Source organism: Lynx rufus, unplaced genomic scaffold (genome assembly GCF_022079265.1).
Source record: "Lynx rufus isolate CCGP_SWC_20201006 ecotype Redwood Valley unplaced genomic scaffold, mLynRuf1.p SCAF_4, whole genome shotgun sequence".
Lineage (NCBI taxonomy): Eukaryota > Metazoa > Chordata > Mammalia > Carnivora > Felidae > Lynx > Lynx rufus.
The window spans coordinates 26,145,653-26,166,394 of NW_025814856.1; the positions used below are offsets into that span (position 1 = coordinate 26,145,653).

General features: G+C 36.4%; 1 protein-coding gene across 1 annotated transcript in view; it reads right to left on the minus strand.

The window, feature by feature from the left end:
* Nucleotides 1–20,742, minus strand: part of CFAP20DC (CFAP20 domain containing) — a 232,124-nt gene that overhangs the window by 86,426 nt on the left and 124,956 nt on the right. Inside the window, exons 8-12 of the mRNA XM_047097108.1 lie at nt 7,414–7,550; nt 6,566–6,728; nt 4,830–4,946; nt 3,559–3,678; nt 821–1,152 (exon numbers count right to left, since the gene is read on the minus strand). Coding sequence (XP_046953064.1) covers nt 821–1,152; nt 3,559–3,678; nt 4,830–4,946; nt 6,566–6,728; nt 7,414–7,550 — 869 coding nt within the window. The remainder of the gene's footprint in view (nt 1–820; nt 1,153–3,558; nt 3,679–4,829; nt 4,947–6,565; nt 6,729–7,413; nt 7,551–20,742) is intronic.

A 20,742-nucleotide genomic window follows, 5' to 3' on the forward strand; every position in this document is an offset into this window, starting at 1 on the left:
ATTTGTATAATTTCTCTAAACCATAACTTGACTGTAATCTGCTTTTAAGATAATTATTTTTCACAGAAAATATGAATGCCTATCATTAGAGCACAAAACTAAAGGAACTTCACAAATAAATTCATTTTATATGGGGAAAAAGAGTTACTGGATTAAGTTTTAAGCAAATGTTTCAGAACTACTTTCCATTTGGTTTATAACGAGTTTTTTTTTTTAAACTTTATGTGAATTTACCAATTTGTAAGATATGTTTGTATTCTAAATAACCGCAAACAGAAAACCCTGGGTAAGGCAAGTCCCAGCACTAATCCATGATTCATTATCTAGACTTTAATTGGCACAACTCTTGAAATTCTGGGACCATATGGAAAATAATGAGTCCTAATAGGTCTAAGGTGGAGAGATGGCAGGGGAGTAAGGAAGCCAGAAAACTGTCAATTCGGAATGCTTGGCCACTGCAGCACGATTCCCCCAGAGAGCCAGAACAACGTGTTCTCAATGTCTTACTGGTCTCGCCATCATACAACTAAACTGCGTGTTACTTCTCGTTCTGTGAGGCAAAAATTAAAGCGGAAAAACAAAAACAACCCCAAAACTGGTTTCCATAATTAAAAATGAAATTGGCTGACTGCTAATAAAAAAGGCAGCAGTTTAGAGTTACCATAACAACCTGAGGCAACTGTTGACTGACACTGCAATCTGCTGCATTTTTATAAATAGCAGTTGATTTCTCCTCTTTCATTTCAACTGGTTTTAGCGCTCATTGGAGCTAATGCAACAACTGCGTTTTAAAACGACTGCACTTATCAAGCAGTGTTACCTCTTCGCTGCTGTCACCGCCATAAAAATCATCCTCCGATTCAGTGTCTCTCCTTGTCACACTGGTATCCTCTTTTAGATCCAAAATAAATGGGCACCCCTCTGGGGACAGAGTTTGAGTTTTTCCATGAGGTGCTGATCGCGGTCTTGATGAAAAAGTGAAAATGTTCTTTGGAACAGCCTGGGTTTCCTCTGCCAGTTGGTCACGTTCACTTTCCTTGCTGGCTTCTAGCCACAGGTGTGAAGCGTGGCGGGAGTCATCATCTAGAAGGAGAGACTGTCTGCTGGACGCCAAATGGGAAATGTGATCATTTTCAGGAAATATCCACTCATCTGACATTTGAAAAAGATGAGAAAAATTAGAGGAGTGTTCCAGAAGTGTTATATTAGGCAGGTGGTTAGTTCAAAATTTCTTGTGTTGAAACAGAAATTTATTAAATAATGCAGAAGTCAAGGAATGCAATCTATCCACATCCTGTAACCTGCTAAACATTTAACCCCCTAGATCAGAGCCTATAGCTATGGGCAACTCATTTGCACTTTCTCTCCATCTGAGTTGAAGTACTGGCCGGGAAATTTCTAAGTCTGAAATAATTATCACCTGTCTTGCAGCAAGCTCTTTATAGCACAGCCTCATCAATTTGATATTCCAGGGGGGAGGAAATCTTCCAAATTTAAAAGCGTTTGAGTAACTAATATCTTCTTTTACCTGTAGGAGGGCAGGGCATTTAACAAGTTTCTTCAAATAAAATATCTGGGCATTGTTCAGATTACAAATCATGGAGGAGAGGAAACCATGAAGACGTTAACAGGCTTTTTTTTTCCCTTTCACTGACTGAAGTGGGGGCAATTCATAGACTAAACTGAGTAGACTTTTCAAGTAATAGTAAATCCACAGAAATACTTGTTAATGTGACTGGTGATTTCTGCTGGTGAAAAAGTTCTTTATGTTTAACTATAGGAGGGAATGTTTTCATACAAAAATCTTTTTGCACAACATTGTTTTTGTTAAAAATACTGAATACTACACCACTGAGATACATTTATATCAAAACTTTAAAAAATCTTTTAAAAAGTAGAGTTGATGTACAACGTCACATTAATTTCAGATGTATAACATAGTTTAATCTTTTATGTAACACTGAGGTAGATTTTTATAGCTATGATCCAGGCAAATTGGAACAAATATTTACAATGAATATCATTAAAAGCATGCTTATTTTCTTTAGAATGATGGCAGGAAAAAGTCACATTTTCTCAACTTAGTCTATTTTCCTTAAAATTTACTTTTTTCCCTCCTACATTATGTCAATGGTGAAAATCTTACAAAAATCTGTGTTCAGCAGAACCAAAATGTGGACATGGTCATTTTATCCTGACTCTGGAATCTGGCTACATTTATCTTCACAAGGAAAGTAACCAAGATTTGCTGACTTGAAACTCTAAAGCCTACATCAGGAAACCAACAAAGAAAAGAACTTTAATAAAAGTAACATTAATGGCACAAATGAAATTGTATTCAGCATAATGTATTCGCTGGTTGCGTAACTTAGCACTATCATTATATAACATAACTTGCCTATAGAAAGAGTAACAAATGTACATTTCTTAGGGAACACCTACAAGGGACAAGGTTTTCACATTTTCTGTAGGTAAATGGCCAACAGCAGGCTGAATCTATGTCATCAGACCACATTCACAGGGGATGTGGAGCCTCCTGGGTCAGTGTGCCGTGAGCAGGTGAAATAAACAGATTCACTGGGCTGTCCTCTTTGGGACAGCAAAGTCTTTTGCGTGGTGCTAAGAACATAGCACATGCTTTGTAAACTCTGTAGATGCTTTATTAATAAGTAAATGTTGAAAAAGATTTTAAAAAAAAACCCAATGTGTTGCATTACATACATGGATCCGTAAAGAAAATTGGAGGAAAAGATACTGGGAATCTTCATTATGCAATTAAACAACGTGCATGACCTATTGCCAAACATATTATTAACTGTCAAAAAGTCAAAGTTAAAGGAGTGTTTTTACACCAAACGGACTCTAATTATCTCACCGCCACATGCTTTTTTGGAATTTGTAGTTTTACCTCAAAGTATTTCCATATCAATTGTAATGAATAATTTGGTGTGTTTTCTTAGGAAAATATGTAAATTACTGTGTAATCACAATATTGCAGCAAACAAGATAAATGCAAGAATGATCACCTAAACATCTAATTAGTTTTTCTACACAGTCAGATTTATGCTAGAGACACTAATTGCGCCTAACATTTTAATGAAGGTTTCAACATTGCATAAATAAGACTGACAAACTACAAACAATTTTCATTTATTTTCCCTTTTCCCTCGCTCAGAACAATTCACCTTTGTAAAAGTACCACACACCTGCTAGGCAAGATATGTTGATGGGCTCAATGTGCTAGACTCCAACCATCTCCATTATAAAGAGGATGGGGGACTTGTAACAATAGGTAATCTTTGGGGATGGTGATGATGTCAGGTGAAAACTTTGGAGTTTCAAACTTTCCTTCTGATGCATTGAAACTTGAACATAAAAATACCCTTTCATCCCTCAAAGTCTGACATGCAAGTGGGGTTAAAAGGAGATTTATGAAAAATGATAGATTTTTAGCAAGCGACTGAATCACAACTTTTCAAAATGACTGGGTTTGAAATGTTCGACATACTTAGATTTTATTCATTATTAACGATTCTGGGGTGCCATAAAGATGCCAACCTGCTTGATCAGGAGACTGTGGTGCTGGAGAGCTTGGGTTCATCTCTGCTTTCTGTTGGGACACACTGTTGAGGGGGGTTGTCGCTTTATCTTCATTCCTGTTATTTCCTGAAGAACAGCCTTTATTGGAATAAATATTTTCCACTATGTTAGTTTTGATTTTTTAAAAAAGTTATTTTCAAAGAACACTATTAACATGGGGTACTTTTCTACATGACTATTGAAAAGCACATCAGAGGTGACAATACAGATTATATGCAGTTTTTTTTTCTTTTCCACTAGAATGTTTTAAAGATGAACTCAGCTGCATTTTTGTAGCGGTTCATCTTTAAACTCCTTGATATTTGCATGGGGGACATTTTAGATTTAAGTTTTACAATATGCAATAAAAGGAATTCCAAAACCCATATCATTTTTAAAGGGTCCTATATTTTCCCCTTTGGTTCCACATAAAATGGAGTGTGTTTACTTTAAATTACAACTCTTGCTGAAACAGACTCTTTTAAACCAAGCTCTTTCCTTCAGCATCTTAAGAAAATGGACACAATTAATTTTTCTATCATTTTATAAAAATAACACAAATCCTAACAAGTTGAATTTCAGCATACCCAAGAACCCTACATTTTTGAGAAATTATGGTAGCAGATGAGTACAAGACATACTCTGGGCTTGACTCAGGGTAACTACTGCATGTGCAGACAAATCTATCCTTGCATTACCTCAAATCCAGTATTCAAAGGGATAACTGTAATAGCCACCTAAATTTATCTAATGCTTTACTGGTTGCAAACAGTTAAAATTTTAACCTACATTATATCAGATGGCATAGAGTCAAAAGGGAGAGACAGTAAATGTAAAAAAAAGATGAATATGCATATCTGAAAAGGGCTCAATTTAAAAAGAAGAGATATAAATGAAACATGAAAAATTACGAGTTAAGTTCAATTTTAGGAAAGTCTGCAGGAAGAAACCTCCCCTATCAAATTTGGGCCGTTTCTAAAAAACAGTAATTTAAGCTTATTCAGCCTTTGAGAGTAGAAAGTAGGAAGTCCTTTATTTCTGCGGTACTGTCTATTTAATCCAGCAAATCTCCGTTAGGGCTCTAGAGCAATTCTTTTGCAGAAAATTTGATTTCCATAATCCCTGTAGAAAAGATATTTATATTTTAAATGAATTGGTTCGTAATCCTTTGAAATTTACAACCTGCAGAGAGAGATTCCATTGTTCTCAATAATATACAGATATAAGATAGTACTGAATTAGGGTTGTACCTCGGTGTGCCTCTGTCCTTTCTCTGTTGGTGCTTTTTAATCGTAATCTTCTCCTGTTATTATTCTTATCTGCTGATGGTTCTTGAGGGGGATGTGGGTGCATAACATGCAGATCAGCTGGTATGTTTTCATATCAAAGAACAAAAAGCCAGAACAGAAAGTAGTATATGGTTTGAAATAACTCAGTAAATATAATTAGAGCCGTAATGAGAATGTTCCTGTATCATTTTGACATCATGCAAAGCTATATCAAAAGCATAGCTTATTCCTTCATGGAAAATAGGTATTTATTCCTACTCCAATATTAGGATCATATGAGGCTTTCAAAATTACTAACACATTTTATTCTTGTAACATAACCTTACAGAGAGCTACAGGTAATTTGGTTAATGTTTAATCACACAACACGCTATATTAAAAAACATAAAAAATGGAACTGATAGCTAATACAGAAGAATAATTTCTTCCTTTAAAAGAAGAGGTAGATAAATTTCTAAAGAACCATGGAGAACTGAGATTAAACCTGAAAAAGAATTCTTAAGTGTAATTTAATTATGTAATAGTAATAATAATAATACTCATAGTAGCACTTAATAATAACTGAATGTTTAATTTCTTGGCACAATATGGTATATTTGACTGATTTTTCTTCTTGAATCCTCACAAAGACCATGTGAGGCAGTCATTACTACTATAGTGCCAGCAGTAATTTTATCCCCATTTTATAGATGAGGAAACTGAGGCCCACAAGGTTTGGGAAATTTGATTAAGGTCTCACAAATGGTGGTAGAGTTGAGACTAAATATCTGTGTTATTCATTTCTTTATCTCAGTTTTGTATTGCATGGGAAATATAGTCTGTAATAATGATCATTAATCTCTAAAGCAAATAAAATGAACACAAGTGCCCCCCTTTTCAACTCTCACAAAAGTCAGACATGCAAGAATGGAAAAACTGACAGTGAGTGGTAAGCCTTTGGTGCTGGTCTCAATCCTTTCCAATGATTACAAATTTCAAATCACTTTGCCTCTCTGTTAGCCATGAACCTTCAATCTACAAAATGGGACAAAAATCTCCTCTTCACCAACAGGGTTCTTTTTATAGCAACAAGAGAAAATAAAAAGCACTTTATAAATGGAAGAGATTAGTTAAAAGATATAATTAAGAAAACTTAAAATGCAGGTGGAGTTCTCAAAATATAGTGACAGTAAAATGCTATATTATTTTCTTGCCAATCATCATAAAATAAAAACACAGGGTACTGTGGCAATTTGAAACAGTGGAATAAAGAGAATAACAGGTTCTAGATGATAATATATGTATAAATTTGAACATACTTCAATATCCACCATCTTTTTCATTTTTATTTATTTATTTATTTTTCATATTTTTCATTTTTAAATGATAATTCTCTGGATGTAAGATCTAGTCAAGAATATAACTTCGAATTTATCTTCACAAGAACATTTCTAAATGTTTTCCCCTAGCTATCAAAACTTATGCATGGTGGCTCAGTAAGTTAAGCGTCTGACTTCAGCTCAGGTCATGATCTCATGGCTTGTGAGTTCGAGCCTCGCACTGGGCTCTGTGCTGACAGCTCAGAGCCTGGAGCCTGCTTTGGATTCTGTGTCTCCCTTTCTCTCTGCTCCTCCCCAGCCTGCACTCTCTCTCTCTCTCTCTCTCAGAAATAAATACACATAAAAAAAATTAAAAACAAACTTATGCAAGATTCTTACCATGAATAGGTATGGTCTGCTTTATTTGGTGAATATTTTCTTTATCTCTTTGCTCCTCCAACTCAGGTATCAGTGAGGCTGACATTTCTGCACTGCTAACACAGTTCTCTGCCATAGACTGTTGGCATGATCGGTTATTTCTGGACCCAATGGATCTTATTGTCTATAAGGAAAAGGAATTATCTGCACATTTTTAAATATGGGAATTGCATTTATTTCCTGTAGAATATACACAGATTAATAATATTTGGGCAACTAAAATGTGAGGAAAAAAAACTAGAGGAAATGAATAGATTAGAAAGTTGGTGGAGAGGAAAATTATAGTAGAAAATTGGAAAGGAATGGAAGGAGAAATATAACATGAGATAAAACAGAAGTCAAGCGAGTCTTCTAGACACAAGTTAAAATGTGCTTATTTGATACATTCCATCTTTAGTAGGTAGGCGGTGAGTTGAAAATTTCTGTGTATGTCTGAAATTCGGAGGAAATTAAAAATAAAAATATAACATTTGAGAATCTGGTTGTTGTAAGGTGTCTGGTGATGATCCAATTCCTTTTTGAAGGAGAGACCATAAAATGTGCTCACATATATTTGTCTTTAAGTTTTGTGAACACAGTTAATGAAAAGAATACTCAGAAATGTTAATTGTGTTGATATGGCAAAAATAAAACAGTTTTGAGGTTTTTTTTTAAAAATCCAGAATTTGTTCCAAATTTATTCAAGCCTTCTGCTTTTGGCATGTAGTCTCTCTCCTTCTTCCCCAACCCCCAATCCCTGCACTGGTGAAAAAACCCTTCCCTTCCCATGCCTCTCACGCTTAGATGAGCTCTTCAAATCTTGCTCCTACCTCACTGGATATCCTCATGTTATTTCTTCTGCCAGAGAGTGGAGGTGGTCCAAGTACTCTGGATCCAAAGGCGATATGACAAACATCGTGATTTTTACTGGTACGCACACTGCCTGTTCCCTTGTTAATGAACTGATCTGTTTTGTTTAAGGAAGGCAATAATAGTCCATTAATGGATATAATGACTAGTACCATGTTGCAATGTTTCTGAAAATACAATCCAGGTGTCACATGATCCAAATTCCACTACAGGGCACTTATAAAAAATGCAGATGCTGAAGCCTAACATCAGATCTACCAGATCTGTAGAATTAGCATCTTAGGGAGGGGAGGCAGAAATCTATAATTTTAACAAGCTCTCCCAAATAGTTCTTATGCTCACAGTCTTTTGAGAACCACTGCCACAAATATTTTGCCTCAAAAAAAGAGAGGAGGAGGGAGAGAAAAGAAAGAACAGTTACTAAAAAATACATCCTAGTAAGGAAGTAGTTTAAATAAAACTAAGTCAAGTGAACAGATATTTGATTGAGCACTCTCTTGAGCACATACTAGAGGTTATCAGGGACACAAAACAGATAAGATATACTGCTTGCCCTCGAGGAGTCTGGAGGGAGGTGATAGTACAACAGGTAACCGTAACATAAAGCAGACCAGTGGGAATGAAGAATAAGTGACCTCTTATACCTCAAATAATTAAAATTAGAATTACCCTACAATCCAGTAATCACACTACTGGGTATTTACCCCCCCCCCAAATACCAATACATTAATTCAAGGGATACCTGCACCCCTATGTTTATTGCAGCATTATTTACAACAGCCAAACTATGGAACTATGGAAGCAGCCCAAGTGTCCACTGATAGATGAATGGATAAAGAAGATGTGAATTATACACACACACACACACACACACACACACACACACATATATATATACACTAAGTTACTAAATATTATTTAGTGTTAAAAAAGAATGAAATCTTGCCCTTTGCAACGACATAGATGGAGCTACAGAGTATTATACTAAACAAAATAAGCCAATTAGAGAAAGACACATACCATATGATTGCACTCATATGTGGAATTTAAGAAACAAAACAAATAAGGGGTCAGTAAAAAAGAGAGGGACAACCAAGAAACAGATTATTAACGACAGAGAACAAACTGATGATTACCAGAGGGGAGGTGGGTGGGGGAAGGGTGAAATAGGGGATGGGGATTAAGGAGTGCACTTCTGACAGTTAAAAAAAAAGAAAAAGAATAAGTGACTTCTTGAGTGGACCTTGAATGACATAAGATTTCAAGAATGAAAGATGTGGGGTGCCCTAGACAGAAAAAAGTGTCTGAATAAAGACAAGGAAGAGTGAACTGGTAGGGTATCCTTGGGGAATGAAATTACCAGTTTAGCTGGAAGGATGAGTTTGGGTCACAATGAACAGAGCCTTAAAATGCTAAGAGCCAATTTTAAATTTGGTTAGGCAACAGGGTATCATTGAAAGTTTTGTGGGAGAAAGAGAACAAATTGGTTTCACCTCCAGGATAGGGCAGATGTGATTACCAAACCTTGCTGTCTTTCCCTTCTTCTGGGCATACAGCTACATTACATTTTGAGCCTTTTCTGCAGTTATATGGGTCATGTGACTGAGTTCTGGTTAATGAGACCGTAAGAAGTGAAATGTGAGAAGTGTAAACTAATTCCTGGCCTCTAAAACCCCCTGCATAATCCCCAGTAATCTCTCTGCCCTCATCTCTTGACAAGATGAAGAAGATCCAAGGGAGGACTTTAAGGCTCCGAGAAGAATCATTGCATAAAAGGAGCCTTGGTGTCTGAATGACCACATGGAAGGCTGCTGGAGGAACTCCTGACTAGATGATGCTGTGGGGCTCTTTGTGACTGTAGGTAGGCTTCCCGGACTAAAAGAGCAGGTGAGGGTGATGGTCCTTAAATCAAAAAACTGCCTGCAAGCTAGAAAGTCTTCTGCTCTGCTCACTTGCAAGACAGAACCAACTTGAATATTATGATGTCGGCTCCAAGTAAGTCCACGTTTGTCCCACAGTCCTGGATATACATGAGCTATTGGCCACTTCCTGTCTGATCTATTCCTTGAAAAAATTCCTATAGTTAGCTGGGTGGTCTCTTTAGCCTCTGCTGTAGAGCTATGATTTTACATGTGCTAGAGTTAAAAACCACTCCCCTGAGAAGGCATGAGAAAAGCCACAAAAATTAGTGAAAGCATGCTACGCTTGGGAAGCTCCAAGTGTTTATTTAGATCTGAGTGGAAGCAACATGTGTGGAAAGATGGGTGTTCTGGGTCTGGTTTTGTGTCTGCAACAGATGAAGCTGAAGGGTTGGGCAAGGGTCAGACTGCTGACATGATATGAGACAATGTTTGCTGGACAGAAGACTAAAATGGTTGGCAAAGTGGTGAGCAGCTGTACTGTTTCAGTTTTCTTCAAATTCTTGAAGCCCTGTTTGGTAGAAGAGAGATTCCATTTGTCCAAAGGGCAAGAACATAACTAATGAGAAGAATTTACTTCAAGGTTTTACTCCAACATAAGAAGCATCTTTCTTTAATTAAGCATGTCTGGTCATGGTGGTGGAGAATTTTCTGTCATTTTGAAGGTGTCCAAGCAGAAGTGTGGGAAGCTATTCTGGCTGTTCTGAGGCAGATTCAGATACCAGATGACTTCCTACTTTCCATTTCTAGCCTAGTCCTCTCTTCAGAGCTCTACTCCTTGTCTCCAGTGGCCTTCTTGCTCAATTCCTTTTCCACGTCTCCAAGATGCTTCCAACAGAAAACTTGGTCTAGAGTATGGCACTACAATCCATTGAGTTTGAACAGTTAGGATCTGGGTATCATTCATGACTCCTCCCTCCACCTTCTCCACAGCCAATCCATGTCCACTTCTCTGTACTGCCTCTGCCAGCACTGCAATCCAGGCGATCATCATCCCTCTCCTGGATGATTGCAAAGCCTCTAAGTGACCTACCATGTCTGTCCTGGCTCCCTGTCCCATGCCCTCTCCAAAATGCAGCCAGAGTGGTCTTATGATGGAGGCACTCCTTTCCCTCAAAACTTTTCAATGGCTTCCCTGCTGCTCTTAGGATTAAGAAGAAAGCCCTTAACAGTAGCTGCAAAAACCTACATGTTCTTGCTTCACTTCATACCTTTCACTCTCATTTTCTGCTCTCTCAAAAGCCTGGCCTCCTCAGCTCTTCCTGCCTACCAGACCATTTGTGCATGCTGTTCCCCATGGCTAGAAGGCTCTTCCAGTACAGGTATTCCCATAACCTTTCCCTCACATAAATTTCCGTAAAAATTGCCCTTTTACATGTGTTTGTGGGATTCTCTGATAATATATGCTTCAGTAGATATAAACTCAGTAGCCTACTTCTTCACCCCTGAATTGCTAGTCTGGTGCCTGACATGGAGTTATAGATACTTGCTGAGCAAAATGAATAAATCATTAAATGTAATGAATCAAAGGGATATTGGATTAAATGACTAAATATTTCTTTTTTTTTTAATTTATTTTTGAGAGAGAGAGAGAGCGAGAGAGAGAGCGCACAGACAGAGAGAGAGGGACAGAAGATCCAAAGTGGGCTCTGCACTGACAGCAGCAAGCCTGATGCAGGGCTTGAACCCACGAACCATGAGATGATGACTTGAGCTGAAGTCAGACGCTCAACCACCCAGGTGCCCCAGTGACTAAATATTTTTAACTTTGGCTAGAATTTCAGTTTTCATTTTAAGAAAAATCTGTCTGTGAACTGAGGACGAAGACTGGATAGGACTGGACAACTGCCAGGATATGGGGGATGAGAAGGATCAACAATGACCAACACACATTGATAATTAAATGAGTGGTATGGCTTTCAACAGTAGTAATGCTATGGCACTACAATCAGATGCCTACTCAGATTACATGTGAAATTTTCTAGTGTTAGCAAATAGATTATTGGTTGTATGTACATCTGTGTTTTAAAAGTCATTATAAATATCCATTTGGAGTTAACAAAACCCTGTTAGCCTCTCAGGACCAATAACAGAAAGAAATGACACTCAAATCCCAGGCCAATTGGAAAAATTTGTTATAGAATCTATCATCGTTTGTATCTACTTTTGTGACCAAGTAGAACAAATCCTGGACTATTGATTTTGTTCTCAAATGTGGATTTTCCCCAGAAAGAGCCACTGAGGGTCCTGAATGTCATGGGAGTTGGCTTGGACCTACATGGAAATTTTCAGTAATCAGAATAGGAGAATTTTTTTTTTTTTTTGGAACTTCCAGTCATGGGAACCATTAGGAATGGGCATATTTTTTGCATATCTTTCTGTTCAAACATCTTATGGGGCAATTTCCTTAATGTTTTTTCTTACTCTTCATATATATATATATATATATATATATATATATATATATATATATTCCCCCCAATTAATTTAAGCTCCTTTGAATAGAAAGGCCATTTATTTGGTACTATATGTATCCCCACCTGTGGAGCCCAGTACAGTACATGGTAGACAACGGATAAATCTCACCACAATTATAAATAGCATTCAAGATTAAAAGGAAGATTTTTTTAGGGAGGGCATATTTAAAAGGTCATACTGATATAGTTCCAGCTTTAATTCAACAAAATGTACATATTAACTAGTTTGTAGGTATTTAAAAAAATTCCTAAATACCTTGAATTTTTTAGAGGAATATCTTGCTTAGCAGTAGATATCCAGTGACCATTAAAGGTATACCTAAACCTCATATAATACAATCTTCTAAATCACAGAAAGTTAGATATGATCCTCATCTATAGGGTTTCTTTAAAGAGTAATCTATCACTACGCATTTAAATTTAAGTCTATTTTCTAAAATTTACAAATGCTAGTGCATGTTTTCACAAACCAAAGTATATCAATACTCTCCCATTAGGTTATCTCCTTAGTTAATAGACTCAACTTTTTGGTACAATTAACATACATACATTCTTAAAGCCTGTTTCATTTTAGTAATTCTATTTATAATCATTGTCATGATTCTCTCTGTAAATATGTATCATGCTATTTATCTACTGTAAGAGAATTCTAATTAAAACCTACAAGGGAAAGTAACTTAGACTTTGGTTTCTAAAATAAAAAGTAAAAGGGACAAAGTTTCTATCTATAATGAGAAAAATCTTAATAAAAGAACACTACAAGCAGAAACCCATGCCTTTTGAATTCTAAAGGGAGCTCTTTTAAGAATGATATCAATATGCATAATATAAGGTTAAAAATCACGATTAAAGTCATGCTCTAGGCGTTTCATTTTCTTGAGTTTGTGGAAAATGAACTTGGTGTAGGTCAGAGATGTTACCATTAATTATTTTGCTATTTTATGAGGGGTACATGCCTTTGTAGTTAGAATATAAAACCTGAGGGTCTACTCTCTAATTGTCTCTTAGAAAAATAAACATTCATTTTTGTCTCAAGATACAATGTTCTAATTATAATAGTCATTTAAGTTTGCAGGGTTTTCAAAGCTTAACCAGAAAAACCTGCTGAATTTTCAACTCTAATCATTGAAGGGTCAGGCTCAAGACTTACATCTATTATCTAGCAATCAAATCAGAATTAAACTTGCTACCAGAATCCAGACCTTGAATTGGATTAATTTTTATTTTATTATATGTGCACTGTTATAAAGAATGTCAAAAATACAAAAAGGGCTGTTCTGTGGAGCAATATTATTTTAGACAAGGTGCTTAACCTTTCTAAGCCTCACTTTCTTTCATTAAGATTGAGATAATGACAGTGCTTAAGTTATGGTGCTTTTGTTAGATTGTATGAAACAATGCATGTAACATGCCAAATACTGTGCTTAGTAGGGACTAAATGGTTAGTAAATATGCTATTAATATATTACATCTTGAATAGCATTTAACACTTTACAAAGTCCGTTCATAATCATTTATTTATTCCTTCATTCACCTATCCTTTCAGTAATGATTAGGCATCTGCCCTGGCCAGCCGCTCTAGGCACAGAGTAAGACAGGGAATAAGATGAACACATACCTCCTTCAAGGAGCCCACAGTCTCATGAGGGAGACAGATATTACAGCAAGTCATTCATAAATAACTACATGATTACCAGTGTGATAAGAGGTGTGCAGGAAAAGTTCGGAAGGTTATTAAGTGTATTTAACAGAGGGCTGGTATCTAGTATTGGGGTTAGTGGGGGAGAGACATTCAACTTGGAATCTAAAAGATGACGGATATGATACGTACATAGCCTCTGTGCAATTTCCAATCACTTGTGATATTATCCTATGTCCTCCGTAGATGAAGAAATGGAGGCTCATGATGTTCAGAGATCTGTCCACACAGAGCAGGGGCTCAGAACTCCAGTGTCCCAAGGCTTACCACACATGATGCTGTCCTCAGTGGGCCACGAGGGCATTGCAGGGGATTCTTCCCATGTCCGCTATTTATTTTCTGTGCAGTTTTGTGAAGACATCTGATGAAACACTTATTTTGCTATCTGAAAAGTGGGTCTGTTAATGCCTGTATAGGTAAGTACCAGAACTTTAAGGATATGATAGTTAATGTATGTGGTGAAGACAAATGGGGTTTATGAGGTATCAAATATAGAATATAATACTGTAATATCCTTTTTCAGAGGAAAGAAAGTGGGTGTGGGGAGAAGGACAAATGGAAACGGAAGTGGGTTCAATGCTAGGCAGGTAACACATATGTGAAAGGCAGGCACTTACAGAATGTGAGGTGGGGGAAGTATGGCTAATTTGAGAGTGCACATCCTATGCAGAAAATTTTATTTCAAAACTCTTTTAGACCAGTTGGGAGGACTGGCAGTCTGTAAACTCTGGAAGCATGATGAAAAGACAGGTAGGTAGGTGAGTGACTAAAGCAGGGAAGGCCTTAGGTGATGAAAATCACTCTTCAATTTTTGCAAAGAATTAATACCAGTATTTAGCCATATCTCATTAACAAAAAATTTAAGACATTTTTGAAAGGCAATAAAACATTAAAAACTAAAATTAGAATAGCTCTTTCTCTACTAAACTTGTGTACGACCTTAGACAATGTCATCTGTGTGTAAAGTTAGGCTATGGCAACAAGATAAAAAGCAATAAAGCACAAGATATTACTTTTCTTCACAAACTCTTAATTTATTAAAAAGCTATCAATGGCCTAGTTTTTGGTCTTTACTATTAATGAGTAAAGGAACATTTTCAGGGTAACAGTTTTATCATCTCAGGAAAACTTACCATTTTTAATAAAGAATGGAGCTTATACATAACATAGGCCTTAGTACATAATTTCCATCATTTGGTTTTGGAACTAGGACAGTTTCCTATAATATGAGAGAAGGCTCCCCCGAAATTGCTTAATGGGAGTGAGTAATTAAGAATGCATCTCTAAAACAGACTGCCTGGTCAATCCTAGGTTTACCACTCACTAATTACTTTATCTCTGTGAGCCTCAGTTTCCTTATCTTCAAAATGGTGATTCTGATGGTTTCTACACAAAAAGGTGTATCAGAGGATTAAATGGGATAAATGATGTGTGATGGCTAATTTTATGTATCTATCACCTTGACTGGGCCACAGGGTGCCCAGATTAACTATGACTCTGAGAGTAACTTTGAGGGCAAGTCTGTATGAAATTAACATTTGAATTGGTAAATTCCACCCCAAGCCCCATGGCAGGTGGGCATCATCACCCAATCCATGGAGGGGCTGAATAAAACAAAAAAGCGGAGGAAGGGAGAATTTGATCTCTCTGCCTGACTCCTTAAGAAGTCTGCAGCTGCCCTCCGACTGGCACTTTCACTATCAGGTCTCCTGGTTCTCAGGCATTTGGGTTTGGACAGGAACTACATCATCGGCTCTTCTGGGTCTCCAGCTTGATGACTGCAGATCCTGAGACTTCTCAGTCTCCAAAACTGCGTGACCCAATTCCTTATGATAGGTCTCTCTCTCTTTATTCTAAAACCTAATGGTGGAAGTTATCTATCAAGGCCTGTATTATATGTAAGTTGTATATATGTGTGTGTTCTGTTTCTCTGGAGAAACCTGACTAATACACTATGTAAAAGATATAGCAAAAACTTACTAAACATTAGTGGTGATGATGATGATGATTTGCTGCTTAATATACTCACCTGCTCAAATTATATGGCTAGCATCACTCATTGATTACTTAATTCACAAATATCTATTCAGTTCTTGTAAGTGTTAAAGACTGAGCTAGGTGCTAGGGATACTAGGACCCCTGCAGTTTTGAAGCTCACATTCCAGTTGGGGACACAACAATAAGCAAACAATTAAGTAAACAAGAAGATACCAGGTAAGGATAAGTGCTATGATGGAAACGAAAGCAGAGTGATGTTACAGAGAGGATGAGGACCTTGATGATTACAGTCTCAGGTTCACCACTATGTGAACTATGTGTAAAAATGTATGTGAGCATAATTCATACTAATACAGTATAGGTTAAAAGACATATTTCCCTATTATATCATAAATAAAGAAATTTAATATTTAACTATATACTTAAAAGATTTTATTTTGTCACTACTTTTGGATTTACTTCCCACTACATATCTTAAATGAAAATACTGACATTAAATAAAGAAATATATTTTAATTTTATAGCAATTCTCTGGGTTTTTCAAAAGACAGAAAAGCATATAGAAGAAACTAAAAATGTCTCATAATTGCTCTAACATAATACATCTAGTAATATCACAAATCATGAATGAAGTAAGTTAAAATTCTCTAATAGAGGAAGACATGAGAAGTAAAAGTCTTATCTTCTTGCCCCTTGCCTCTACTAGTCCTCGTTCTTAAAGGTCACTGTAAATTTTTTTGTATTTCCTTAAAAAAATGTATGCATATACCAGCATTCCTAGGTAGCTATCTTATTTACTTAAGTCAGTGGGCTCATACAGAAATAGCATCCTATGTTTCCATGTTTCACTGACACAGCTTTGAGACCTTTCCAGACCATCATAAGCAGATCAGGTCATCTGTATAGCTGTATCCATAATATCTTATTGTCTGGGTATTTAATCAACTCCCTACTATGCCCAGGTTTTTATTATAACCCATGCTGTAATAGACATCTAAAGGAGAAATGGAAAGGTTGGAACAAGTCAGTCCTGCAAAGTAGCACAATTATCAAATGGATTAGATGTGTTTTTCACATTTAATATTGTAGTAATATTTATATATCAAAGTTTCATCAATATTTGGTGGAAATATCACAGAAAAATTAAAATTCACCCTATGTATGATTTGTGATATTTCTGCTGTTAACGAATTTCACAGATACTGACCAATACCCAGACTAAATTCCTTTCATGCTTAAAAATTTTTAATGAAGGAATATGACCAGTTATGCCTTATTTTTGCTAAAGATGGGGAAAGAGGATATATAATTCAAATGTAAGAGACAGTGGAGTTTACTCTTATTATCAGACATTGGACCCAGAAATTGTGACATCTCTTTAAACCAATAATCTTAAGACAAGGCTTTACTGAAAGTGTGAGTTTAAAAAATTGTTTTGTTTTTTCCTGGAGTCAGGATCCAAATCCTTCTTCTTTTAGGTTCTACTTTACAGTGAATTTTGTTACCTGATTTGAATTTTGCTTTCATAATGTGAAACCCAAAGAAGAAATTCTAATAAGGATCTCACCAGTGCCAACTATAGTTAGATGATTATTTCAGGGTTGTGCTAAATGCATTAACTTACCTATGTGCAACTGTGCTGTGAGATAGAGATGCCAGTCTCTTCTTATTTAAAAAAGGAGTAGAAGCCCACTAAGACCTCTGCTGTGGAAAGGAGGGTACTTGGGAAAAGTGCATTCTAATTTTTAAGCAAATTACTAGTTTTGATTTGTGCTTAGTGGACCATTGCATCTTGTCATTAGTAGCCGAATGCTCAACTTCAATAACCAGACAGATTCTCTGGTTCAATTAAACTGGGGTCCCATTAATGAAAATAAGATCATTAAAGACCCCACAATTCTCTGCAGGCTAACAGTCATTAGCTAATGTGCACTGGGAACTGACAAAGTGAACAGAGCAGACGTGTGGGAACGTTGGCTTTTGGGAAACACAATTATCTTATTAATTTTATTAGTGCTCTTGATCAAGTTATGTGACATTCAGCAAAACGCACTCTAAAATGGAAGCTTCAAGGTTTCCTCTTTTGCTCAAGGGAACATACTAGAAAGCATCCATAGGAAGCAACTACTTCTTTCTGTGGCAGCTTCACTGGGCTCTCAGTGTGTGCATTTATAATAAAAAACACAATTGGCATGAGTACTGTACAGTCAATTATAAGAGCACACAGTAATTTTCTCATGCAATTCAAAATCTCATCATGGGGAATCCATTTTTCAGACAGACACAAAAACAAATAGTTAAAATGAAGAAATATCTTCTGGCTTTTCCAAGATTAGAAAGTCTGCCCTTGGGCATTATTCATTAGCTGCACCTTTCAAATAAAATATCTTATACAGAGAAGAATAATTATAATTATATTCATTTATAGTAAGTTTCAAAGCCCACAAATGACAAAATTAGCAACTGCAAAGTATTTGTAGAAAGAGAACCACAAAGTTCAATATACAGTAGCCTACTCCCATCCCCAGATGATACGTTCCAAGACCACCAATGGATGCTTGAAACTATGAATAATGCCAAACCACATATATACTGTTTTTTTCCTATACATACATACCTCTGATAAAGTTTAATTTATAAATTGGGCACAGTAAGAGATTAACAACAATAACTGATAATAAAATAGAACAATTATAACAATATACTGTAATAAAAGTTACATGAATATGTTTTCTCTCAAAATATCTTATTGTGCTGTACTCACCACTCTTATGATGATGTGAGATGATAAAATTTCTACATGATGAGATGAAGTGAGATGGATGATGTAGGCGTGTGACCTAGAGTTAGGCTACTACTGGCTTTCTGAGGCTACATCACAAGGATGTGAACCACAGTTGACCACAGGTAACTGAAACCTCAGATAAAGGGAGACTACTCTATTTTCAAGTAATCTTAGCTGCCTTGTATGTGCAATGGGATTTACGTTAAGAGGAACAATCATAACCCTTATGGTTATAAAGGAATAGAAATTGGAATTCACAGGGCAGGAGAAGTTTGCTATTAGATGATGATTATTAACTTTCTGTATACATGACTCAAGTTGACTATTACTATCAATTGAGATCCCATTCATGGAATTTGCAAAATATATACTAATATCCTCTTCTACAAGTTAGGATCAAATATGGCCTATGAAAAAGTTTCTGTTTAATTATAATATTGAGTTAATGATGCAATTGACATTTACTCAAATTCCTCTTTAATCTCAGGCATTACATGTGTCCTTGAACTTTAAATTTAAAGAAGATACCAAAAAAATCTGGATATAGACTTGTGTTTTCATTTAAAGACATAATTAATTCTTAAAACATTAAGCCAGAGAGATAAAAGAAAAACGAGTATTCACAATTGCTCTTATATTTGATAGGCTTTACAGCTTAGTCATTACTGTTACTGAAAGCATTCACAGCCTATCAGATACAGATAGAGTGTTTGGTTATCAAAAAAAACAAAAAAACCCAAAAAACAATCTTACTCATTTCATTCTGTGGTGAATCTTCCATTAAGATTGATTTGTGACCTGAGGTGTTTACAGCAGCTGTCTGGTTAGTGAGATCTTTTTCATCCATTTATGTCTCTGTCTATCCCTGCCCCCCTTAAAGATAGTACCTATAAAAATACACAATTTCTCACTACCTGTGCCCTGTGCTACCAAAATGCCTTGCCTAAAGTTGGCAATTATGTAAGCAGGTGATAGGAACATGGGGGTTTATTATGTCTTCACTCCACTTTTCTGGAAGTTTGGAAATTTCATAATAAAGGGTTTAGGAATATAGTGTCTATTTACACATAGTCCCCTGACAAAGTTTAAACTGAAAAAGTTACAAAACAGGTCCCAATTCTCTAGGAATATACAATTTAGGACATGTAATGCTGATGATGATCGACATATAGAAAATATACCAATAATAAATAAATCCAGGATAAATAGAGAGTGAAACAGTCCATTTCTTTTTTTATTTTTAAATTTTTTTTTCTTTCAACGTTTATTTATTTTTGGGACAGAGAGAGACAGAGCATGAACGGGCGAGGGGCAGAGAGAGAGGGAGACACAGAATCGGAAACAGGCTCCAGCCTCTGAGCCATCAGCCCAGAGCCCGACGCGGGACTCGAACTCACGGACCGCGAGATCGTGACCTGGCTGAAGTCGGACGTTTAACCGACTGCGCCACCCAGGCGCCCCATAACAGTCCATTTCTGTAACTCATTCATTTCATCATGCTAGCTCCTTTCTCTGGATTCTACTTTGACCTCTCTCAAACTTTGACCCTGCTCTTTTCCCCATCTGTTACCTGGGAATCAACAAATCCTGCCTGTGTTTCTCCTGTAGCATCACTCAGGGTCATCACTGACATTATTTGCTCAGATGGCTGTAAAGACATCTGAGTTGTATTTCTTAATCTCTGGTTTTACCTGACTTAAAGATTCATCTTGAATCTTGATGTCAAATTCATCTTCCTAAAAAGGGCATTACTGTGTCTCTCCTTTAGGACAGTAGGAGGAGAATACTCTTCAGGTATTCTTCTGACCCAGCCATTCAGCCTTCGGAGGCCATTCTTCATACTTACTAATCCCTCAGAAAACTCACCCATGCATTTTGCTATCTCCTTGTCTTTGCTTAGTCGTCTGCACCATCTTACACTTCCATAAGTCTTATATTTATTTATAATAAAAATTTATGCAAGTATTGATTGAATACTTTCAGGACCTACTTCTTTCTCTGTAAGTGCCTTATTATGACCATCATTTCACTTTCCTCAGGATTACTTCCATGTGAGTGTCAGCTGAGCCACAGCTTTGTTTGGATGTGTGATCCAGTGGTTCTCAACCCAGGCTACACTTCAGAATCACTGAAAACATTTAAATATCCATCCAAGGCCAATTAAGTCAGAATCTCTGGAGATGAATCACAGACATTAGGAAAAAATAATTTTTTTTTACATAAGTTATTTTTAAAATGTCCCAGATGATTCTAACAAACAGGAAGATGAAAACCACTCAGCTGAAGAATATTAGGTTTCTTTTTTTTTTAATTTTTAATGCTTTTTTTTTTTTTTACCTTTGAGAGAGAGAGAGAGAGAGAGAGACAGAGAGAGAGACAGAGAGAGAGACAGAGCACGAGCAGGGGAAGGG